The 27,232-nt window shown below is 29.2% G+C and overlaps 1 protein-coding gene across 1 annotated transcript in view; it reads right to left on the bottom strand.

Moving 5' to 3' along the window:
- Positions 1–27,232, bottom strand: part of LOC124498919 (uncharacterized) — a 71,844-nt gene that overhangs the window by 11,128 nt on the left and 33,484 nt on the right. The window contains exons 3-9 of the mRNA XM_075731246.1: positions 14,919–15,098; positions 8,586–8,720; positions 2,451–2,551; positions 2,127–2,382; positions 1,322–1,581; positions 403–511; positions 90–311 (exon numbers count right to left, since the gene is read on the bottom strand). Of these exons, the coding sequence (XP_075587361.1) occupies positions 90–311; positions 403–511; positions 1,322–1,581; positions 2,127–2,382; positions 2,451–2,551; positions 8,586–8,720; positions 14,919–15,098 (1,263 nt within the window). The remainder of the gene's footprint in view (positions 1–89; positions 312–402; positions 512–1,321; positions 1,582–2,126; positions 2,383–2,450; positions 2,552–8,585; positions 8,721–14,918; positions 15,099–27,232) is intronic.

The raw sequence follows: 27,232 nt of genomic DNA, 5'->3' as shown, positions 1-27,232 counted from the left end.
CCAAATATGTCATCTCGGCTGCTACATTGTCTATGAATAGCTCCAGTCGTGTTTATTTATTATAATAAATATATAAAAAACAAACTTACCATCAATTCATTACAGATGATTTTATTATCACTAATACGTGCTTGTACATTTGCTTTTGCTTGTTCAATTTCAATAATACATTGAAAACCATCACTTGATGGTATTAGATTTCGTATCTCTACACTTAATTCACGACGTTGTCCATTAGGTACAACAATTTCTTGTTCAATATTGAATGACGGACAATGTTGTACGCCTTTGATCAATGAATTTTGTGCGCTCTATTCGAAATGAAAAAATCAATATAAAGTGCATATCATCATTATTGACAAGAAGAAGAAGAAGAAGAAAAAAAACGTGTAAAATACTTACATTTTCACCAACAATCATACGTCGTGTACATAATGATGTGTTATATGTACAAAGATTTTCATGCATACACCAATTACAATCCCAGGCACTCATGACACATGATTTACATCTTTTTGTTATCCGAACAAAAAAAAAATTTGAAAAATAAATGAATGAATTTCAATTATTAATTATTATAAATTGTAAATTGCAATCGTCATCAAGTGAAATGGCGGAAAAAAAAGAAAGAAAAGAAAATGGAACAAAACTAGTTTTCATTGAATGGAATTTTTTCCATTTTTTCTACATATACAGAATATTCTTTGCATTGAAAAAGTGTGACACACACACACACACGCATACACAATCTCTGGCTTATTTCATTTTTATTTTGTAGAAAAAAAAGAATTTCTTTGCTCTCAAAAGATAAAAAAAGGCTTTTTTTCGCAATGAAGAAAAAAAAATCAATGAATGAATGAATAAATGAAATTCTTAAGCAAAAAAAAAAATGTAACTAAACAAAATGAGAAAAAAAAACTAAAAAATATTGATCATTCGGTGATGATTCTGGAAACGAAAAATCCTACGGTAATTGAATCATCATCATCATCATCATCATATGAGGATTCTTTTTTTTCTTATTATTCTATGTAGAATAAATCCAAAATCGAAATGAGATGAATGTTCTATTTTCTTACTCTTAAATAATAATCAAATTATCGTGGAAAAAAAATCTAAAAATCCCAAATTCTATCGAATGAGGAATGTGAGAAACAATCACCAAAAAAAGATGATGAATAACATTGACGATTTTTTTCTGTGTCAATTAATATTTCTTTTTCGCTTTCGTTTCGTTTCGTTTTTTTTGGGCAAATATCAAAATCAAAAGAAAATGAACATGAACATTTTCACAGTCATCATTGAAATATTGATTACTTACGATTTATGTACAGAACAATCAAAATAAATGAATGAACGATGTATAAAATCTGTATCAGTTTCACTACTACGTACGGCAACATTAACATTAATATGATCATGACCGATTGGTATTTTTGGACGCAATTGTATTGCTGGTGTTTGACATATGAGACCATTACGTGTAACTGTTGCCGGTATTGGTTGTCCTTGTTGTTCAAATACACAAAGATAATTGGCACCATAAGGCAATGGAGGTAATTGATTGATAATAAGCTCGACCTAATTTTTCAATGAAAATGATGATGATGAAAAAAAAAATTAATGATGATGGAAAAAAAATACAAAATGGAACACAAATATAACGAATTTAGTGAGGAGAAAAAAAATTAACTTGTGAGCGGCAGCGGAAATCAAAATTGGAAAAAAAATTCTTTCGTTCTTTTTTTTCACTCCTAAGATAATTGGGTCTGTGTGATTATGATTATCGAAGTAAAAAAAAAAAAAAAATAACGATGATGTTGGCGATGAAATAATAATGAAAAATATTCATTGAACGGTAAAAATTAATTAAAACCCGGTAATGATCAGTATAGAACAATAATACAAAACAAGATTTTTTTTTTCGTTTTGTCGCGTCATTGATTTGTCGTTGGAATCGAATAAAGAAAGAAAAAAATTCAATTTGTTCACACACGAAACAAAACGAGTGAACAATGATAATTATTTTTTTTTTCATTCATTGTGGTCAATTTTCTTTTTCGCTTCATTGTTCGTTTTGGTTTTTTGGCTGAAAAAAAACATTCATATATAACAATAAAACTTACCGGTGCAAATAAATTTCTTGCCATAAATTCAGGTTTAATTGCTTGAAAATCAATACATTGTGATGTTTCTAATGAAAGCCAACGTGGTGTTGAAAATACTGATGATTTTTGTTCAAACATTGTCATCATTGTTGTTGTTGTTGTTGTTGTTGTTGAATGACGTGTATCGATATTGGATTTTTTTGAATAATGATTATCATCACCACCACCATTATTATTATTCGAATGATATAGACATTCAGATTTGATTGTACATCTAAATGAAAAAAATTTTTTATTCAGATTTTTTCGGTTTTTCTACTTTCGCTGTATCAAACATCATACCTTTTCTGCAATGAACACCAGCCACAATATGGATTACGAGCCTGAAGGCATTGATCACATGAATTATGTTGTACACATGTTTCTACAGGAAATTTTACAACCTAATTATGAGAGATCCAGAGAAACAAAAAAAAAACAAAGAGAAAAAAATGAATGAATGAGTGATTGATGATTGATTTATGAATCACAATATAGTGATGAACTACTATTGCTGCTGCTAATTATACAATCGATGTCATTGCCATCACTATCGATTTTTTTTTTTTTTGATTGATGAAATGCCAATTTTATATGGAATGAAAAAAAAAATTCAATTCAAAAATTGAAAAGAAATCGTTATGTTGGAAGAAAGAAAACAAAAATCATAATATTTGTCATGTACCACACACACACACACACACACACACTCACATCGCCGAAAACACTTCAAAAAAAAGGATATAAATATCCGAAAACAAAATCGATTTTTTTTTTGCTTTTCCAACAGCCGAATAAATGTTTATTTCTCGTTTCACATTCCTACGTTTTTATGTTCATCCCTCGAACGAAAGAAAAAAAACAAGTAAAATGTAAACGAAAATAAAACGGAATTTTTTTTTTAGATAAGAATTTCACACACACACTCGATTTCGATATATTCAAAATTCATTCCATCATGTTTTACACACACACACACACACCAACACAACCAAACCAAACAAACATGGAAAAAATCGATTCGATTTTTGACAATTTCTAAAAACATTTTCAGCAATGATGATGATGATGGCTATGAATGATATACACGGCTCAAACAATCATCATCATCATCATCACGACATTTACGAAAACACGAAACCGATCGAATAAGTGAGAAAGCGAGTGAAATAAAAAAAAATGTCCCAGAAATGAATTTGATATGTATGATGTATATATATGTGTGTGTTCAGGGTGAGCACTAGTCAAATAAATAAATAAATAAAAAAAAAATCCATACTTAACGAAACACACACACACACACACATAAAAAAAAACTTGAAACTAAACCCCGCGATCATTGTATCATGGACATCATGAAACTACTAACGGAATGGAATGAAATGGAATCAATCAATTTCGATCAATTTAAATGTTGTTGATGGGAAAAGTTCGTGCCATCATCATCATCATCATCGACAAATCGAGCAAAAAAAATGAATTGAAATGAAATGTTTAAAGAGAAAAAAAATTTTTCCAGAATCTTTGTGTACAAAACTATTTTTGTATTCAAAGTTACTCAAAAAAAAAAATTTTAGATCTGGTTGAATAATTTTGACTTTTCTCTCTCTGTATGTGTGTGTGTGTGTGTTTAATTGACCAAACTGGAACCTTTGTGGTTGAAAAATATGAATACAACAGAGAAAAATATACCCGAAAGCAAATTCATTGAATATTATTATTACCATCGTCATCATCATCAATTGTGCGTGTGGTTTGTTTGATTCAAAAAAAAAATAATCGTATTATGAATGATTCATAAGTGGCCATTGATGATATGTCATTTTACGGTTGAAATGAAATAATATTTCCAAATGTTAATTGAATTGAATGGAAATTTTTGAATCATTTGAATGATTGACGAAAGAAAAAAAATATTCAGAGAAATTTCCCGAAAAGAATATTACCGGAAATTTTTTTTTCTATTTAAACCATTTTTTTCGTACTATGATCAAACCAACAACAATTATGATTGATTGATAAAACAAAAATCATCATTCAATTCGATTATTATTGGATTTTCAGCAAAAAAAAAAATTAATGTCAAAAAAAAAAATATTAACAAATCATTCAATCGTGACAGAAAAACAAATCGATGAAAAAATTCATTTCATCGGGTTCAATGTTGTCTGGAAACGAAAGAAAATTAAAATCCAATGACATGAACTACGTGTGTGTATGTGAAAAGGTCATGTCATACACACACACACACACGTTAGTTTTGGCAAAAAAAAATGAGAATGAACAATTCAATTTAGTTCTAACACGTCAACACGTTGTGTGTGTGTGTGTGTGTTGGTGGTCAAATGTGTTTAAGTTCAGATCAAATGAAATCAAGTGCAAAAAAAAAGAAATACATCATCAACTCATCAACATCACTGGTCATTGGCATTATATATATGGTGGTCGATGGTCGATTGAAAATGGACATTTGTGTGATTAAAATTTGATCTGACAGGTCAACCATTCAATCGAAAATTTATTTGAGTTTTTTTTTCATTTCATTTTCACTTCATTTTTTTCCATCTCATTCATCATTCCGGCCACACAGATCTCATATTCTGGATCACGGATTGTCAATCATCATCATCATCATCATCACATATAGATATAACACTTGACCACAAAAAAAAATGTGAAATTCAGTTATAAATAGAATTTCAATGATGAAATTCTGAGGTTTTTTTTTTGTTCTTCATTTGTCATCATCATCAGAGAGAGATAGTTAGATCATTTTTTTCCAATTGGCAAGGGAGTTTGGTCGAACACACTGATGCTGATGATGATGATGATGAGATTTATGGAATTAATTCAAAAAAAAATAAAAAAAAATCTTTTTCGATTTTTTTTCACCAATATTCTCATGTGTAAAGTTTAATCAAATTGCAATGGTGGGGGATGAGCAAGAGGAAAAAAATTGGCAAGAAAAAAGAAAAAGATCAACGATATCAATATTGAATGAATGATCAGGAAGAAATGTAGAAAAATAATATTTATAAACGACCAAACTAGAATAGTGTTAAATGGTGATAGCGGTGGTGATGGTGGTGGTCAGTGAAACAAAACAAAACAAAAAACCATGATGATAACCTGCTGTGTGTGTGTGTATCTCTCTTTGGGTTTCGATTGCGTGTTTATAGCCCTTTTTTGTGGTTGAATAATTTTTCTCGTTCTCTCTCTATCTGTCTCGGATTGTATAATGTATGGAATTTGTAAATTCTAATCATTTTTTTTTCGTTTGTTGTTGTTGTTATTGTCCATCTCTCTTTCTCTCTCATTTTTTTGCATTTACAATTCAAAAATGAGCAGAATAGAAAAAAAGTTAATCAAAAAAAAAACGAAAAAAAAATATACGAATGAATCATGAATGAATGATGATGATCTGTTTTTACAAAAAAAAAACACACAGCACGCAATTTTTTTTCACTTTCTTGTCTCGAATATGGAGAGTGAAAAAGAGAGAAAGAGAAAAAAAATTGTATCAATTTCCGGTTACAAAAACATCGTCATCATCATCAACTTGATGATCAAAATGACAGGAACCAGAAATATTAGAATGATCGTCACCAAAATCAAGGAATATAAAGAATTTCTTGACAACAATGAAAATAAAAGGCGATATGTGATATTTTATGAAAAACGAAAAATAAAAAAAAAATTACAAAATTTTTAAATCTCAATTCACAATTCACAATTGATAACAAATGATTTATATATGCTGAACCGGATTCCGTATGAGAATCAATCATTCGATGATGATGATGATGCTTTGAAATCTGATTCTGTTTTGCTTTTGTTCAATTTTTGTTTCTTAGGCAACAACAGCAGCAGCAACGATGATGATGATATTCATACAATAGATGTGTGTATTAAATTTCGTTCATTGAATTGAAAAAAAAATCTTATCATTTTACACGTGTTTTTATTTATACTCACAAGTGAAGGAAGGTATCGTCTATCATCATTTTTTTTCTATTTCTATTTCTTTCAATGTTGACCTTTTATTTTTTCTCTCTCTCTCTCTCTCTCTCTTTATCCTAGATCCTAGAAATCTTCTTCATTCTTTTGTTGTTGTTGTTGTTGTTGTTGTTTTTTTGTTGATTCTCATCTATTGTTTGGGTGTTGTCGAGCTAAGAATAAAAAAAAACGATTAATTTTTTCTCTTATTCTCGCTAAAGAATATCGATCCAATTTCTATTTTTTTTTCATCATTCACACTATCACAATAGAATTGGAATTCTAGTGAAAATATGATTATAACGATGATGACCAAATGATGATAGAATCGATCTGTTGATGTATAATGTTTTCGTTATATTTTTTTAGCTTCTTTTTCTTGTTGTTTTTTTTCTACATCAGCATCAAAGAATCAATGTTAACGACATTTTGTTTTTTATTCTATTGTCCAACAAAAAAAAAAAAGATTCCAGGGCTGAACCAAATAAGAGAATCAAACAAACAAAAAAATCTTTCTGGTACTGGACAATTTTTTTTCATGTTGAAAACATGAAAAAAAATTGTAACGATACAAATTCTGTGTCTGTGTGTGATTGTTGTTGGCTAGAAATTGAAATTTTTCTTCGCCATGTTCCTATACTACACTGTGATTGTAAATGTAATGTAATGAATCAAATAATTTCCATATAATCATGAACAATTGTAGGATAATCCACAGAATGTTTTCCAGGAAAATTATTTCCGGAAATTTTTTTTTCTTTATTTCACTAGAAATCTACGATGTACATGTGAATTCAACTTTTTATTTCAAAAGAAAAATAAACCCTAATTTTTTTTCTCGTTTGTGACAAAAACTTTAATAATATACATCACTGAGATCTGGTTTGTGTGTGTGTGTGTGTGTGTGTGTGTTTGGCAAAAATGTAGAAGAAGAACAAACGAAAAAAAAAATTCAAAAAGTTTCCTTTTGAATGTAGAAGATGAAAAACTTTTTTTTTGTTTGTTTGTTTGAAAGAAGCAATTCTAATCACTACCACCACCACCACCACCATCGACAACAACAACAACATCGTTAAGCTTCAAATGAATAACTTATAAGTGAATGGGAGAAAAAAAAATCCTCAAATGAATCGGATTTTATCTCTTTTTTTTCATTTTAAAGATGAAAATGAAAATTTTGAAGAATAAGTAATGGCAGTTCCATGGCCACCACTAAAGGTGTAGAACTTTTTCTTTCGCTTTCAGACCATCTATCCACATCTGAATATGGATCCATTTTTCTATTTTGCAAAAATGATTGACGATTATTGTGAATGAGTTGGATGTTCAGAAAAAAAAGAGGATTAAAAATTTTCATCATCATTCCACAAACACAATGATGATGAATTATTGTATTAAGGTTTTTCTACGAATAGATAAAACTAATATGATCTATGGCCAATAAGTTTTTGTCATTCATCGATCGTTCTTAATTTCTGCCAAACAAAACAAAACAAAAAAAAAGTTTCAATCTTTTGCATCACATATATATGCTAATTAAAAGCGTATTTTTCAACTTTTTTTGTGTCAAAATTAAAATCAAAAAAAAAAAATTCCATTTTCTGGCCTCTTTCTTCATCCAAAAAAAAAAATCGGTTTCAAATGAATAATGAGATTTAAGCTCATTGATTAAATGATGGTGATGATGATGATGACAGGCAAGACAAACAATGTTGATTATTAGTAGAATATGACAGTGGAAAACACACACACACAGGAAATGTTTCCAATTTATTCCTATTTCTATCTTCAATTCAAATATTCATTTGAAATAAAAAAAAATAACAAATTCTCTACAATTCTATACTAAGCGTGACCAAACACACACACACACACACACACACACACACACACACACACACACAAACAACGAGTGTGTTTGTTCATTAATTCAAATCACAATCAAGAATATACAAAAACAGCATATACATTTGTTATTTTCTACTCAAAAATTCTGTATTCTGTTATTCATTTTATCATGTTGTTGTTGTTGTTTTTTTTTGTTTTGTTACGATAATAATGAATTTGAATTTAAATTTAAATTTTCTATATAGAATTATTCTGTCGTTTTCTCTCTCTCACTCACTGGTTTTTTCCTGCATATGTCGACTTGATTATTTTGTGTTATCATTGTTTTTCCACTTTTTTTTCTGGTTAATTGATTTTTACTGTTTTTTTTATCTGAATATTCTGGTCATTTAAAAATCAAGTTGAATTAATAATGTTTCATTTGTTGTTATTCTGTGACAAAATTCTTTGAAATAAATGAAATATAAATGTTTTCATTTTCAAGATAATGGAAAAACTTTTCTTCTCGAACATGTAAACTCAAAAAAAATCGCAATCACTGTAGAATAAAACCAGAAAATTTAACAAACAAACAAAAAAGAGCGAAAAACTTACTTTATATGGTGATGAAGCAATTAGATAACGTGGATTTTGTTCAGCATCAACAAATAAATCGGCTAAAATCGGTTGATTTGGATCGATTGTTATTTCATCAAATTGTTGGCCATAATCACCACGTGTTAATAATACCTGTGTTAATAAATAGCAAAAAAAAACAAACAAACAAAAATGAAATCAAACATCTATGAGACAGAATATTCTCGTAAACCAAAAAAAAAAAAAAAAAATCGGCCAAATGAGAGAATGAAAAAAAGAAGCGAAAAAACAACAACAACAACACACAGCGGAAAAAAAACAGCCGGAAACCACGATGAGAGAAAAAAAATAACCAAATCTATCAAACAAAAGCATCATAGAGAAAGAGAGAGAGAGCGAAAAAAACCGGAAGGAAATGAAAAGCAATGCACACTTCAACAAATGTATGGATATTTGATGAAATAAATGGATGAATGAATGAATGAATGAATGAAATTCTCGTACATTTAATGATTATTTCAATGCTGTGGCTGCTGGTTTGTTTGTTTGTTTGTTTATAACTCAATGGATCACTTGAACATTTTACCCAAAAGTAGTGAATCGTGTGTTGTTGTTGTTGAAAGTATTGGAATTTTCTAGTTTTCTTGACTGGTTTTTGTGTGTGTGTGTGTGTGTGTGTGTGTGACAGAAGAAAGAAACTATGCTTTTGTTTGTTTATTATTATAACTATTTTTTTCTGTGGTAATTTGATTAAGATGAACATTTGGTGGTGGTGGTGGTGGCGGCGATGGTGATGGTTGTGACGTTCAACATCATTGCAACGATCAACGTGGTATACAACGAATTACATGTCGCTAAAACATAATTTTCGATTCCATATCAGTTTTTTTTTCTATCGAAAGAAAAATACGACAATAGATTCTTCATTCTAGAATATGACTTTTATCCGCTTTTTTTTGTTCACATTCATTCACTTCTTTTATTTTTTTTGGAGAATTATATTTGTTTTTCAACCATTCACAACGATACACAAACACAGAGAAACAACATTGAAAACATCTAATCTATTTGGACCATCTTTTATTCTTGCTATGGTAGAAAATATTCTTGTGTGTGTGTGTTGCAGTGAGTGTGTATGTGTACCAAACTTCTTTATAGTCATCATTATCCTTCATCATCATTGGTTGTCGTTGATCATCATCAACATCATCATCATCATCATGATGTATAAGAATAAAACCACAACCAGAAATACAAATATAAATATAAACAGAAGAAAAAAAAAATTTTCTTAAGGCAAAAAAAAGAAAAGAAAAGAAAAGAGTTTGTCTTTCAATCTTTCTTATATTGAAAAGAAGAAGAAGATGAAGACTTATTCACTTCTTTTATTTTTGTAAAATAATCATTATTATTATTATTATTGAGAAAATTTAATCATCTTCTCTGGTTCTTTTTCTTTTTCTTTGTGTAGGTGGCTTATTTTGGTTTTTTTTTTTTGGTGTGTGTGTGTGTGTGTTTAGTATGTTTATTTTTGTTATTAACAACAACGACAACAACAACAAAAACATCATCATCATCAACATGTTTTCATTGAATAGATATCACATGTGTGTATGTGTTCATTCAATAATAATTGGCCAAAATACTAATACTAATACTGCTTTATCAGAATATCACTAACCCTTATGATGATGAAAATTGAGAAAAAATTCTGATCAAAAAAAAAAAAAAAAATACAAGAATTCTTGTACAAATTCTTGTTGTTATCATGTGAATTGTGGAAGAATAAATCAAAACAACTAAGAATTCAATCAAATTGAGAAATGCTGATCAATGTTAATCTTTCATTCATTCATACCAAATCATCATCATCATCATCATCACATTTTGTTGGATAAAATCCAGAATGAATCAAGAAAAAAAAAACCAAACAAATTCCTTTTTGGGTCATTTCAATGCATAATAATAATAATCGAATTGAATAATGAAATGGAAATTTGGTTTTTTTTCTTGGTTCTAATAATGATGATGATGGTACCAGGATTCAAATATCAAACAACAACAATGGTGGATTTCTTCTCTTTTTTTCGGACAAAAAGAAAAAGATTTTTTTTCTTCTTCTTTCAAATGCAACAATAGCCAATGATGATGATCATAATGTAATTTGATTCGTTGACCATTTGTTCTCACATTGAAATTAGACTTTCTATCTATTTTTTTTCTGCTGTTCATTTGAATGAACAGAATGAGAGAGAAAAAAAAACGGGTTTTATTTTCTTTTTTTCTGATCCATTCGGGAATTCATTTGTTTATATATCAAAATGGACATTAGAATTGTGTGTGTGTGTGTGTGTGGATGTCTAGTGGACACTGTGTACAACAACCAAATGGTTTGAATGAATCTTTTTTGAAGATAATAAAAAAAAACGCCATGTTATATGGGTGGAAATTTTAAATTTTCTCCAAAATGCACACACACACACACACACACACACACACACACACACACACGCAAACATCTTCTGGCCATAAATTTTCTTTGGTCATTTCACTGACCAAATACGTAACGAAGAAATAAAAAAAAATTCAATCAATCCTGTTTCAAAGTAGAACATTTTTTTTACTAGTTTTACACAAAATTTCATTTTATTGGAATAAAATAAAATCCACCAGGAAAAAAAAGTGATTCAAAAAGAAAGAAAAAAAATTACAAAATTTAATTTAATGCAAACACACACACACACACACACACACACACTTGGAGAGAAAAAATGGGCCAAAACGCATGTTGAATTCTGGCATTCTGGTACACACACACACACACACACACACACAAACACCAATTGAATGCCAATGAAAAGCAACAATAAATAGTCAAATACAGTGGGAGAAAATAAATTTTCAAAGAAATTCTCTATTTGAATTTTCATTTTGATATTTCTTCTGGATTCTGTGTTTCAAACTATTTATTGGACACAAGAAAATGAACAATTCTTGTGAATAACCATGAAAAAAAAATCAAATAAAAAAATAGATTAAATTTTCTCTCTCTCACTATCTATCTATCTATCTATCTATCTATCCATCTATCTCTGGCATGATAAAATTATATAAAACAAAAAAAAAAATGAAAATTTTGTTTTCCTCCCACAAAATCCACACACACACACACTCACACACAAGACATACATTTCAAGACTTTTTCATTTTGTTGTTGTTGTTGTTGTTGGAAAATGAAATTAGAATGCAATGGAAATGAAAATTTTCTCATACATTCAATTTGATTGGAAATGAAAATAATAATATGAAAAAAAACCAATACTCAAATCATCATTTTATCATCACGTCTATTGGTTCATCATTGTGTGAAAATATTTGGTCATTCCACATATAAAAACAACTATTGGCGTTTTTTGTTTTGTTTTGTTTGGTTTTGTTTGGCTTGGTAATCCAATTTTATTTTTACCATTTTCACTATTATTCACTTTTTTTCTCTTGATTCGATTTACGATTTTTTTTTTATTTTCAATTTCATCATCATCATCATTTTGTTATAATGAAGCCATTGATATGCATTTAAATGAGACAAGATAATCTTATTTTTAAAAGAATCGAATCGAATTCAATGTAGACAAAAAAATTCTTTTTGAAATTCAATAAAACCATTTACAGCAGCAGCAGCAGCAACAACAACAACAACAACTACAAACCTATTTTGTGGTTGAATTAAAGGATTGTAATGAATTTTGTTTTGTTCTCTCTCTCCCTCTCTTTGAATCTAAAGAGAGAGAAAACTTATCTATTACTATGATCGAGAAAATATATATGCGAAAATAAATAAATAAATGGCTAGCACAAAAAAAAATGTGAAACAAAACAAACATTTCCATTATTGGTTTGATGCTTTTGTGTAGTGTGTGTGTGTGTGTTGGTTTGTGCATCGTAATCGAATTATATTTACACACACACACACACACTGAAAAACATGAACCAGGAACCAGAAAAAAAACCAAAAGTTCGATTGCATAATATTTTAGATCAACAACAACAACAACAACAACAGAAATGAACCAGAAATAAAAAGGTCAAACCTTATGGTCCATCGAAAAATCGAGTAGTATTTGCCAACAAACATTGTCGTTGCTGTTGTTGTTCTTGTTGTTGTTGTTATTATTGTTGTTGTTGTTGTTAGTGGCAAGAATTATTTACGGATCAAATAGACCGAATAATAACAATCAACAATGATTGTTTGTTTTCGATTCTTCATCAGCCAATGAAAAAAAAACGAACAAGAGAGAGAAAGAGAGAGAAAAAAAAATTTTTCGAGATACGAATGTCAAGTATGTTTGTGTATAGAATATATTCTTGTTTGAAAAACAGCACATATATATACATATATAGATGATGTTTCATCGATAATAATAATGATGATGATGGTGATGCAAATTAGATTTAAGTGCAACGCCAAAAAAAAAAATAAATAAATAAACAAAATAAATGCCCACAAGTTTTTTTTTCATTATTATTGTTCATTAAAATGCAAAATATATTCATTCTCCATTGACCATTGACATAGAGGGCAAATTCAAGAATAGAAAGAGAGAGAGAGAAAGAACGAAATTCTTGCCACAAAGGTTATTCATGATTCATTTCATCACGTTCCTGTTTTGGGCCAAATGTTGGAATATATGTGGAATTTTTTTTTGAATAAATAAATAAATAAATTCTCAACACAACAAAAAAAACAACAACCAAAAAATGGACACTTTGTTTATTTATTTCATTTACACAATTTATAAAGAAAATTCATTTCAGAATTTAGGATCATCATCATCAAGAATAATCCAAATGAAATTGCTGTATGGCAAAAAAAAACGAAAAAAAAATAATAAAATCACATGTGATTCACATACACACACACACACACATAGAACGGTCATTGGCTCATTGTTGTGTGTGTGTGTGTGTGTACGTGTATATATAGATGTTTATTATATAAACATAATAAAATCCTATATATCTATAAATCCAAAGTGGTCACGTATTTTTTTTTTTATTTTCTGTCACCAATTGTGACCAAATATACAACCATCATCATGATCATCATAGCCATAATCATCATCATCATAATCAATGTCATTGTCACCATATGGTGGTGGTACATATAGAAATTGAAATTGAAATGAATGAATGAATGAATAAAATACAATTTTGTATTATAATATGCAATTTTGTATTCTTGTTGTACTATAGAATTTCGCTCAATTTATTTTTATTTATTTATTCATTAATTTGCTAGTGCAATGCAATCGTTAGATTGTTGCCATTGGGCAAACACATGATCAGATGATTTTTTTTCAGTGAAAATACGAAAAAAAAAACATTTCATGATATGTCTCTCTGTGTGTGTGTGATGGTGTTGGTGGAGATAATCAGATCAAAAAAAAAACAAAAACCAAAAAAAAATGATGCAAACAGACATTGAAATGAATAAAAAATGAAAAACTTTTTCTACATAGACACACACACCGACACACCGATACCATATCACAATCTATGTGAAATGTTCATATTAAAGAAGAACAAAAAAAAAAAGAGATAGAAAATGATGTTCCAAACAGTGAATATTATGCCAAGACAACATAATAGTGTGTGATAGTGAAACTTTTTCCACTGTATGTCTTGTCATGTCTAATTATTAAAATTTATAAATGATCATGATCATGATCATCATGTAGATATATCAAACGTAAAAAATGCCAAAAAAAAGACGAAGAAGAAGACGTTTCGACCAAAAAAAAAGTTTGATTGAGCGAAAATTCTTCATTTTTTTTTCGCTTTTTGATATTCTTATTTGGCGGCAAGAAAATGTCTTAGTTTTTTCTTCACATAAATTCTTTGCTTGCCATGACTACGACGATGATGATGATGATGATGATGATAATTACCAGAAAAAAGTGTTTTTTTCCTGGAACACATGCCAATTTTGTTTTGTTTTTTTATGGTGATGGTGAAACAACTTTTTTATATATATGAAATATGATGATATTCTTCTGACACCCGTTACACTTTGTTCACTCTTTTTTTTTTAATTTCATATGTTTCATCATCCAACACTAGCACATATATCTAGCTCAGAAAATTTTCGTTAATTTTTTTTTATATTCGTTGTAAATGAAACAATTTTGTGAATTGAAAAGTTTTTTTTTCACTTTTATTGTGTGTGTGTGTGTGTGTGTATGTAAATGACATGAATATGTATCAAAAAACAACAAAAAAAAAATTCATATGTGGTGTGTCGTACAAAACACTGGAATGGAAAAGAATTTTTTTTACCAAAAAAAAACTTACCTTTTTAATTGAACCATAATTGGTGCCTAAAAATGCAACCGTATGCTGTCCAGTAATGCCAGCTGCAATGGCAGTCAATATTGTATGGCCATCATCAAATACTATTGATGCCTGTGTACGTAACGGTATTGAACCATTTAATTTTACAGCTTCATTACAAAAATTGAATACATTTCCAGCCTAGATGGATTGTACAAAAGATGATAAAATGGACAAAAATAAAGATTAATTGTCAAATTCTTTGATTATTACGATAAAAAAAAATGATAATAAAATGATGAAAATTAAAATTGAAAAGCCAACGAGAAAAAAAAACAGAATGGAGAAACATCACCAATCAACCGGACAAATCATTAATGACAATTTTTTTTCGGTTGCCTGCCTGCCTGTATGCCTGCCTGTCGCAATCAAATTCTATTGATTATTGATTGAAATGAGAAAAAAAGGAAAGGAAATAATTTCTGTCGTCCATTAATTTTTTTTATTTATCGCCAAAATGGTGGTTTCAAGCAAAAAAAAAAAAAAATGAATGAAAGAAAGAAATGAAACGAGCCTGATAATTGTTATTTGTTTTTTTCATCTGCTGTTCATCGGTTGATGGTTTGATCATGGTGTTTGGTTGTGGATTTTATTCCATGTGAATAGAAAAAAAAATATTCTGGATAAGCACCACCACCACCACCACCACCACCAGAATCGATAATTATTGGAAAATTTATATTTTCATTCATTAAAAATTAATTGGTAACACTTGAATAATTTCCGGTTATTCATTCTATTTATTTTTGGCAGCATTTCTCTCTCTCTATACTGATCATCGATTCTACTATTTTTACCATGCTGTTGACTTGACTATTTTTTTTTGTTCCAGTTTATCTTTGGATCCAATTACCGGGGATCAAATATCAATTATTGAAATGGCAAAAAATTGAATCCATTCATTCATTCATTCATTCAACTTCACTAGTTCTTCTTTTTTTTCGTTTCTTTGTTTTTTTATTTTGTTTTCATCAACACTAGAAAAGTGTGTCTGTGTTCGTGTGTTTTTCCAAATGAAAGCAACAACAAATAACAGCGAAAAAAAATAAATAGAAACTTGATCTCGATTTTTTTTCCATCGAGAGTCAATCAGAAGATCATAATGACAATGCTGATCAATTATTCAAACGGCGACAACAAGCAAACAGCCCAATAAACTAGAAAAAAAAATTTTCTTGTTTCCTTTTTCGGTTGTATTACGACAGCAAAAATCTTATCTTCTGGTACATGAATGATCCAGAATGAAAATGTTTGTGATAAAGATTCTCGAGAAATCGAATATTTGTTGTTTGCTGCAAATTCTCAAAAATGTTTCATCATGATACATAATTCAATTTATAGCGAGAAATCTTTTCATCTTATCTCGTAGAATGATGTGTGCGTATATTCTAAAAAAAAACAAGTCAAAATACTAATCATATGTTGTGGTCTCATTCACAAACAATGTACAATTCACAACATTTCATTTTTCTATTCTTTCTTCAAGATGATGATGATAAAAAGATTATGAAAACAACAACAACAACGAAAATTGAGCCCAAAATTATTTTTGGTGACAACTTTTTCTTTCTTTCTTTAAATTTTCTTAGCTGTTGATGTTCCAAGAATAAATAATAAAAAAAAATGAAGAACCCAACCAGTGTATATAGTTATCATCATCATCAACATGATAATCAACGATTCAGGACACGTCATGTGTGTATGGATACCATCACCACCACCACCACCACCATAATCATCATTGTCTTAAGATTTTGGAAATGTTTCCCATATCTTTATATGAGGATGGATAATAATGATGATGATGATACAGTCCCATCAGATCATTTCTAAAAAACATGAAACAACAAACTAAACAACAAATAATTGAATGTCTTTCTTGTTGTTTTTTATATACATGTGATGAAATGGACATTTTTACTTTTCCATAATGGATCTCTAAAAAAAAAAACTAAGAAGACGAAGAATTCTTTAGAGTTGTTATTCCATATTTAGAAAATTGTGTACCACCAAATAAAAATGAACACACACACACAGAGAGAGAGAGAGAGAGAGAGAGAGAGAGAGAGAGAGAGAAGCCATTATCATCACACTATCATCAACCAAGAAACTGGACAGAATTGAGAAAGAAGAGAATGGAGAAAAAAATAACAAGAAAATTTATCCATCTGATCATCATCATAATAATCATAGAAAATATAATCTTCATCTTTCTGTATGTGTGTGTGTGTGTGTGTATTATGGAACCCGTTGTTCCAAATTTCGTAATAATAATAATAATAACAACAACAACAGCGAAAAAAAAGTCACAAATAAAAGAAATGGAAATAAATGTGGATGGCTTTGTGAATTGTATTGAATTGAATTTGCACACACACACACACACACAAAAACTGTTAAAACATTGAGATTCAACAATCAACATGAAACAGCTTCTTGTTGGTATTTAGTCAGTTGCTTTTTAGCTACTAAATCATCATTGTATAATCATAATAAAACAGGAACAGAGAAAACAATTAATACAAATATATATATATAACAAGCAAACATGAACTAAAAAAAAAAATTCTGTAAATGGAAAATTTAGTGAATAATAATATAACGGTATAGAACCCGGTTAAGAGAATACTATGCAAAAAATGAATCAAATACAAAGAATCTAAATAATAATAATAATCATCATCATCATCATGGAATAGTTGGCCATTAATTTTTTGAATAAAAAAGCAAAACATCATCATCATCATAGAGACAACGGGAATGAGAATGAAATGACCGAAAAAAAATGAATTTCAAGCTATGGATGGATGAATGAATAGATTTTAGCAGCAAGAGAATCGAATTCAATTCTTACGGTCGTAGTTTTGTTGTTTGTGTGTGTGTGTATTTTTCATCATTCACATCCATTCCATATACAAAACATGACGATGATGATGATGATGTCCATTTTCATTCATCCAACTGTAAAATGTTTGTCTAATTGTTTGGATCGTTTTCTGTTTGTTTTTTGTTGTTGTTGTTGTTGTTTGGATATTTTAGAATGGTTCCATCATCGTCATCATCATCATCATCAGTAGTGCAAACAAAAATAAATAGATAAACAAAACAAAACGAAAATGAAACAAAAAACAAAACAAAAAAAAATTAGTCAACCAAAACGATTCATCACTCTTATATGGTTGATGTTTTTCCATTATCATCATTGTTTGTTTAATCAACGCTGATGACGATGATGATGATAATTAGTGACAGAATATTATGGCTATAGAATAAGAATAATTTCCAAGAAGAAGAAATGAAAAAAAATGACAAATCGAATTGACAGATTTGATCATCAATATCAATGTTATTTACAATCAATTGATTCCAATTTAGTCGCAATTTTTTTTTTGTTCTTCTTTCATTGGTTGGACAATAACCGGAATTTTTATTTATGAACAAAGGAGAAAAAAACCTCGTAATCCTTGGAAAAAAACAAATACATTTCAATTCATGAATGAAATTCTGAATTAAAGAAATGAAAAAAAAAAATTCCTGGCCACCACCACCCCAAAATTCTACCCTTCCATACACACATGTACAGAAACGAATTTGACACTAAAAAAAAAATATTAATGATTATTTTGCAGCAAAACGCACAAAATTCCACCGAACCAAAAAAAAAAAACTTTTGGCCCATTGCATTTCCATATAGTTGTCTGAATTATATGCAAAAACTAACTATATACAAGTTAATTAATCAAACTGTTCAGCATTGAAAATGCCATAATCAATAAAATATGCATCGTATGCATCGTGATCATCATCATCATCGTCATATCTGCTGTATTTCAATAATCGGTTTTTTTTCCATCATCATAATCATCATCATGCCCCTCTGGATGATTAGTAGAAACAAAACAAAAACAAAAAAATTCTTCAGCCACTACCAAACCATCATCAATCTATCTATCTATCTATAGTTTTCTGTAATATCAAATGATAATCATATTCTCAATAGAGAATATCATAACAAAACTATCACTAATAATAAAGTTTTGAACAAAAAAAAAATAAAAAATGAAAACCACACAAATAGATTGAGAAGTGGGAAAAAAACAACCACCACCACCACTAACACCACCATGTGATATAATCATCATTCAGTGTGACAATGATGATAATGAAAATATCAAAAAAAAAAAAAAAAAGTTTTCGGTTTCGGTTTTTTCACCATTCAATTCGAATGATTCGATTCAAGCGATTCATTTTCACATTCATGTCAATGAACTTTTTTTTAGACAATTTTTTTTTTGATTGTCATTTTTTGTTGTTGTTGATGATTTAATAAAGAAAAAATAAAGTAAATGTTTTTTTTTGTTTCTGGGTAAATAAATTGATTTTAAGCCATTAAGAAAGAGAGAGAGAGAGAGAGCATCGTATCAGAATAATAATCATTATCATTATTTTGAAAAGTGACCAAAAAAAAATATATGGCACACTCTCTTTGTAACTGACCTAACAACAACAACAACAGCAACGTCATCATCATTCAAAATACAATTTACGAGATTTTTTTTTTTACTGGAGAATCACAACAACAACAACAACGACAAGAAACAAAAGATGAAAAAAAAAATCAATTTACTAGCCATACGATGGGGTAAAAAATAAAACATATTACATAAACACAAACAGAGATAGAGAGAGGGAGAGATAGAGCTTAGAATTCATGGAACTGTGAAAACATTGTGTTTGCTTTCTCCTGTTTGATGGTACAGTGAATTTTGACAAAATTTACTACTACAATCACAGAGAGAGAGAGAGATTTACAAATTGAAAATTGGTGAAAAAAAAGCATTTGTTTCTTCGGTTCAATAGTAGAATGGAGAAACAAATTATTTAACGTTAAAGTTACAGAGACAGAGAGTGAGTGAGTGAGTGGAAAAAATGACTTTTTTTTTGGTTTTTTCACATTTTGATTGAGATATAATTTGTTGTCCACACGAATATAGAAAATCAAATCATACACACACACACACACACACACAGCAGGCGTCATCACAAATAATCAAATGTGGATTATCCAAATTGTTGGTACCCAGGAACGGAAATTTTGGATTTTTTTTTCTACAATCAGAATCGTATATATCGATAATCATAATCATCCAATATTGAATCAAATTAAATTGAGTTTTTCGATAAAAAAAACGGAAAAAATTCCAGCTAGCAAACTCAGATCCTGTTTATGACGCCTAACGAATTATTATCATTACGAGGGGGGAGGAAAAATAAAAACAGTATATGGGTAACACGCGACTGGATGGAATGGACAACACAGTAGCGAATATATGGAAAACCAGAACATATTAACCAGAAACTAGAAAGCAAAATATTCGAATTTTTTTTTGTTTTTCTGTTTCACCAGGAACAGAAAAAAAATCAACAATGACTATACCATACCCTGAATGAAATTAATTATCTCCAACATACAAACACACACACACACGGCAAACACATGTTCGACAACGAATAGAAAAAAAAATTCGGGCTATCGGGTGTTTTGTTTTTTCCTCAGTAAAACAGTTGAATCAATCGATCGATTGAACTGAAACGATTAGTTTTCTGGTTATATTATTATTATTATTATTATTATATAATTAATTCTAATCAATTTTCTGGTCGGTTTTGTTTTTCTCTCCTGTTTTTGTTGTTATTGCTGTATTGTTTTCAAAGGGAACCAGAGCAAATTCTGATAATTATGATGATGATGATGGTGGTCAATTGGATTTCGTTTTTTTTTGTTTTGTTGCAAATTATTGTTGTTGTTGTGGGTGGTTGGTTGGTTGGTTAGTTGGTTGGTTGGTTGATAATATCAAACCAGAACAACAACAACAACAACAACAAAAAATACCGATTATAGTTAATGCAGAAGATAATCGATCAATCTCAGTTGCAAACGGGAATCAGATTAAACCCGAAAATAGACCATTAAAAATAGTGTGATGATGATGACATAAATTATGATCATCAACAAAAGAATTTGATTTACCAAACATCCACATACAGATGTCGAAAACATGTGAACAGAATCACAACAAAAGAAAAAAAATTTGAGAACAACTGATTAACGGAGACGGAGAAGAAAAAAAAATCAATACCAATGAAATGGAATCGAATCTGTGGTTTGGACATTCAACAAACCAGTTACGAATAAATTATTGTGTCATTTTTCATGATGATGAAAGAATCTGGACAACCATAAAAAAAAAATTTTTTCAAGTATCCACAAGTGTTTGCAAATGAAAATTTTTTATTATTTTTGTTTGTCAATCATTCTTTTATCGATTTAAATTTTTTTTTCTCTACCAAAATTTTGAGCCAATAATAATGAAAATGATGATGATAATAATTTAATGGGAATGAATTCAAGCGCAACATTATTGTTGGCTTTTAATTTTCTTTCAATTTTTTTTTTCGATTCATTCATTCATTCATTCATTCATTCGTTTTTCCGCTATTCTGAATTTCGTATTCACTCTTTGATTATATTCGATTATAGTCATATATGAAAGTGAATATGTTGCCAAAAAAAAAAAAATGGAATGGAATGGAAGATGGAAAATCAATTCCAACAACAGGCTCAAAAAAGTAAATTCCGATTTCAATTGAAGCGAAAATTCAAGGCAACCAAACATCGATGGTGCTTTTTTTTTGCACATTCTGTATAGTCACCAAGTGTTTACGGTGTGAATATACCGGAGAGAATTGAAAAAAAAAATTTTATTTATTTTTGGATTTTTTTTGTGTGTGTCTGAAAAAAGCTTTTTTTTTGTTTCCAAATAATAATACTTGAATTAAAGCTTCTCGGTCGCTCTCTCTGTTTCAGACCAGTAGTAATAATATGAATAACGTCATTGCATTCTGTGTATGCATGATTAAATCTTTGATTATCAGTTATCCAAAATGATAGAATCCGGAATAAGAAAAAAAAATGGTGAAATGAAATGACAAAAAAAAAATCAACAAGCTAATCACACGATAACTGTTTGCAAACTTTTTACAAACCAAAAAAAAATTCACAGAATCTCAATAAAAAAAATGAAATTCAGTGAATGACACAAGTATGAAATATCCATCATTTAAAAAAAAAATTTTCATCGCATCAAATCTAATTTTATTTTTTGCCTGAAGCTTTTTACAGTCATCAAATTGAAAATAAATGTTTATTTTGTTATTAACATTGACATTGCCACAAATTCATGGAAAAAAATGAAAAATTTTCATCATCATCATCATCATCAGAGATAACAATCTAATTTATCATCCACACACACACAAACAAACAAATATGCAACAAAAATGAATTTTTTTTTTTTAAAAAGGTACGTTTTCTATGAGATGATAATAATGAAACAACAACAACAACAACAAATAATCAAGATGGGTTCGGCCACATGTTAATGATATTATGATTACCATAATCATTATTATTATTATAATTTGGCAACGAAAAAAAACAGCAACAACAACAACAACAACAATCTGACCATCAATGATGGGATATGATAAATGATGATATACTGATGGTGATGGTCAACAGTAACAAACTTGATACAATTAATAAATGAATTGGATGAAGAAAAAAAAAGAAAAAAAAAATGAATATTCACGATAATGACGATGATGATGATGATGATGATGATGAAACAAAACAAAATAGAAAGAAAACAATTAAGAAGAACATGGTGTGTAATGTTTACATTTTCATATATTTATATATTCAAAATGCAAAATATAACTGGTTTTCTCATTTTTTTTTTCATTTCATCTTCGTCGTCGTCGTCGTTGTTAGTTGCTATTAATATGTGTGTGTATGCAGAACAAAACTTTTTTTTTTGTTTGCATTTTGTTTTTTTTAATGGGCGCGTTAAATATTTCATATCATCATCATCATCATCAGAGATCAAATGATGAACGAAGAAAAAAAAAATTTTTGATTTGAAAATTTTCTTCCAATTTATTTGGTTGTTGTTGTTCTGGTTGTTTGTTTGTTGAGGAAATAAACGAGAAAATGTCATTGTCATCATCATCATCATCATCATCATCGTCGTTATTGCGTGAAAATTCTTAGAAAGAAAAAAAAATTCAAATCATTTCTATTAAAATTGGAATGAAAAATAAAAAAAATAAAACTCCATCATCATCATCATCATCAATGATGGTGTGTGTAGATTTTTTTTGCCATTATTCTCATTCACTCACTCAAACAGTGGGATGAAAAATAATTTTATTTTCATATCATATTCATAATAATAATGTGCATTTTCTACTTTTGGACCATTTTTTGCAAAATTCATAATTTATATCTGATATAAGATGGCAAATATAAAGTAGTAGTGGAAAAAAAAATCCTTAAAAAAGTTGCATACAACAATACAGCAATTACGACATATGTTGATGATCCTAAATTTTTTTTTTATTTTTTATTTTTTGATTGGAATTTTGTTTACTATCACCTACTATTACCACACTGCTACTACGACAAAAAAAAAACCCGCTAGGATTAGTCCATTAATAAATTTGTTTTTTTTTCAATGTTTATTATCTGTTGGTATTTTTTTTTTTTTTTTGCACACTTTTTCTTCTTCGTTTGACAACAAGAATGTTGTTTATTTGTTTGTTTGTCAGTCTGTAAAGTTTTTCATTTTATTTTTCTCATTTACTAGCAGCTATAACAATGAATTGGTTTATGTAGAGAAAAAAAAGTGTGAAAAAAAATGGAACCGCAAAAAAAAAACAAAACAAGAGAGAGAGAGAGAGAGAGAGAGAGAGATAATAAAACGAATGTTTGAATGGACGGAATGGAAGAATGAAAATGGAATTGGTATGCAAAACATTTTTGTTGTTCTGTAATAGCCAATAATGAACACACACACATGCACACAGAAACAGACAAATTGAGAGAGAGAACCTGGCTGTTTTGTTCCAGATAAAAAAAACTAATTGTTTATTATTCTGGAAGCTAATTACCAAAAAAAAAAAATGTTAGAAAAGAAAAACAAAAGAATTTGAAACATCTGTAAAACATTTAGCCAAATTCTTTGTTTACACAATGCACAGTGGAAAGAGTTATTTTTTTTTATTATTGGCCTTGACATCTGTTTGTCTGTGTGTTTGTTTGGAATGCAACAAAAAAAAAAATGACAAAATTCATTAATTGCATTGATTCGAATTTTTTTTTTCGACAATAGAAACACTGATTATTAACGATTCAATTGAATTGTAATTACCCATTAACTATTACTACTAATACACACACACACACACACACACGTATGCATGATTCATTCAACCGATCCATCATCATCATCATCATCATCATCATCATCATCATCGGATCATCAAATCCAAATACAATTTCAGTTATCCATGGATGATACTGCAAAAAAAATGATGAAATCTGAATCCTTATTTTGTTTTCAAGTAAGAGAAAAAAGAGGTCCAAACACAGAAAGAGAGAGAAAGGAGGGGTGAAAATTGGCATTGTATCCACCAACATGATACACATCTATTGAAAAATCGGATCGGATAAACCATGACATATGTGTATATGCCATTGATCGTAGTAGCAGTAATATAATTGAAACAAGACATTTGTATGGATTCAACAAAAAAAAAGAGATTCAGATTCAGTGGCAGGATCATTCAGTGTGACTAATCACCCGGATCGACGACCGATAAATCCAAATAACAGTTGTTGTTGTTGTTCAGTTTTTGGTGTGTGTGTTTGAACCGGAAGATTTGGAAATTATTACTGACTATTGCACAAATCCAAAAAAAAGAATGAGATACAGAAACAGAGAGCAATGAAATAAAATGAAAAAAAAAAATTTCTGGTTATATAAATGGTGGATTCTGGATTTGACTTTCATTGAATGACAAAAACAGATTCTGTTATATAATAAAATTCTGGAATTTTCTCCTTTTCTTGTCCCAGTGTGGGTGTGTGTGTGTGTGTGTGTGTGTTTCAATGACATCTTGGTCCGGTTTTCCATTTTGATTATCATTATTATTTGCAAAATTTAATAATAATGATAAAAATAACCACAATATATGGTGAAGAGAATAAAATATGGATTTCCAGCACCAGAAAAATCATCATCAAATTCAACAACAACGGAAATGGACGTTTGAAATAATGAAAAAAAAAAGAATTTTCCGATTTACCGTACATAGCTAATCATCATCAACATTGGAAAATGGAAACCAATCATAAAATAATTACAGTGTATAGCGACATAGGGTATAAGGAATCATCATCATCATTATTATTATTTTCTAAAACGCACACACACACACACACACACACACACATGAACCAGGCGAATAGAAAAAAAAGAATGCCCGGGCACTTAATCTCTCATTAACAAGAATGGAGAAAGACAGAAAAAAACGAAGAAAAACAGAATACAACAGGCTATGACAACAATTTTAACTTGCAATGAAAAACAAAAACAAAAAAAAATTCAAAAATTGATGGTTATCATTATCATCAGCATTGTAGAAAGAAAAAATTTTTAAGTGATAAAAAAAATTCTTTTCTTTTCTTTTCTATTTTTTTTTTTTTTTACTCACAAATAAAATGTCATTAGCATTTGATACATAAATGACGTGCGTATGGATAACGCCCAGCCTTTTTGATGATGGTAGGATTCTGATTATTATTATTATCAGGATTGTAATAATACACAAAAAAAAGACAACAATAATTACATATATCCATATATCCAAGAAACACAATCAATTAAGATGTCATTATTCTTTTCTCTCACTCACAAAGTCGCGCGCGCCAGTCATATGGTACAATGATGATGATGATGGAAATTCATAACCGAGAGGGAAAAAAAAGTGTTGTTTTTGATTATATATGCAAATGCGTGCGTGTTTTTATTTTTGATTCTGCATATTACACACACACACACGAGTTTCAAAATGAAGTAAAAACACAATCAGTTTATCTCACATTCATGAAATGATCCTGGATCGATATGATCAAGCTATTAAAATCAAATTTTTTTTTTTTTAAATTTTCAAACACTGTTTTTTTTTGTTCTAGCCACTGCTGCTGTTGTTGTTGTTTTTTTTTTGTTCGAGTGGCAACAAAAAAAAGGTTATTAAAAATAGATTTTTTTTTTTGGCTCTCCAAAAGAATCAAGAATCAAGAATGTTTTTCTGGTTTGTTAGATTCTTTGTTTCAAATATCGTATCATTGTTGTTCGAACAAAAAGACAAAAAAATATAGATCGATTCTCTATATTCTGCGCTCGTTATTGCTGTTGTTGTTGTTGTTGTTGTTGTTGTTGTTGTTGTTAAGGAGATAAGAATTTTGGTTTTCTTTTTAGAAATTCCAAGTATTTTTTTTTTATTCTTCTTGAACTTTTACAACAACAATGATGATGATGATGACCATCATCATTTATTTAATTTATATTCTGTTCACATACAAACCAAACCAAAACAAAACAGAATGACCCAAAGATGATGATCATTCACCCCAAAAAAATATATATATCATCATAATATCAAGTATGAAATATCCATTGAATTAGATGTGCCATCGAAAAACCAATAGATTTTTTGTTTTGTTCGTAAATAAAATCTTGATTTGTGTGTGTGTGTGTTTGCAAGTGTATGTGCATAATTGATGTCCATTTAGTTCCAAGACATTTAACTTTCATCACAACTTTTGAATGTGAGAACAAACAAAGCGAGAAAGAGATACATTTCTACTATCATGATAGTAGCGAAAAATCACAAAACACACACACACACAAAAATTGGTCATGAATGAATGAAACAAATGACTAGAAATGAATTGAGATTGTTGTTACCTGGAACCAAAAAAAAAAGAAGAAAAAAAACATACAAAAATGGGAGAAATGAACCATATGGTCCATATTCAGATATGAAATGAAATGAATGAAAAACGAAACGAAACGAAACAAACCAAGTGAACCGAGCACAATAATCAAACGTAGCAAAGAAAGACGCATAAAAGACAATTGAAAACATAATAGATAAGCAGTGAGGGTCATCATCATCATCATCATGGCAAAACAAATTGCCTCTACATACACAAACAAAATTGATGATGATGAAAAGTATATACATTATGCACACACACACTGAACACACATATATGATGAATGAATGAATTTGGCTAGTAGTTGGGATTTTTCGCTGTTGTTTTGGTTGCATTCATTCTGTATAGTGTATATGAGATGCCATACAAA

The sequence above is a fragment of the Dermatophagoides farinae genome, chromosome 5, assembly GCF_024713945.1.
Source record: "Dermatophagoides farinae isolate YC_2012a chromosome 5, ASM2471394v1, whole genome shotgun sequence".
Taxonomy (NCBI): domain Eukaryota; kingdom Metazoa; phylum Arthropoda; class Arachnida; order Sarcoptiformes; family Pyroglyphidae; genus Dermatophagoides; species Dermatophagoides farinae.
The sequence above is the reverse complement of the archived record's forward strand: the minus strand, read 5'-3'. Positions and strand labels throughout refer to the sequence as shown.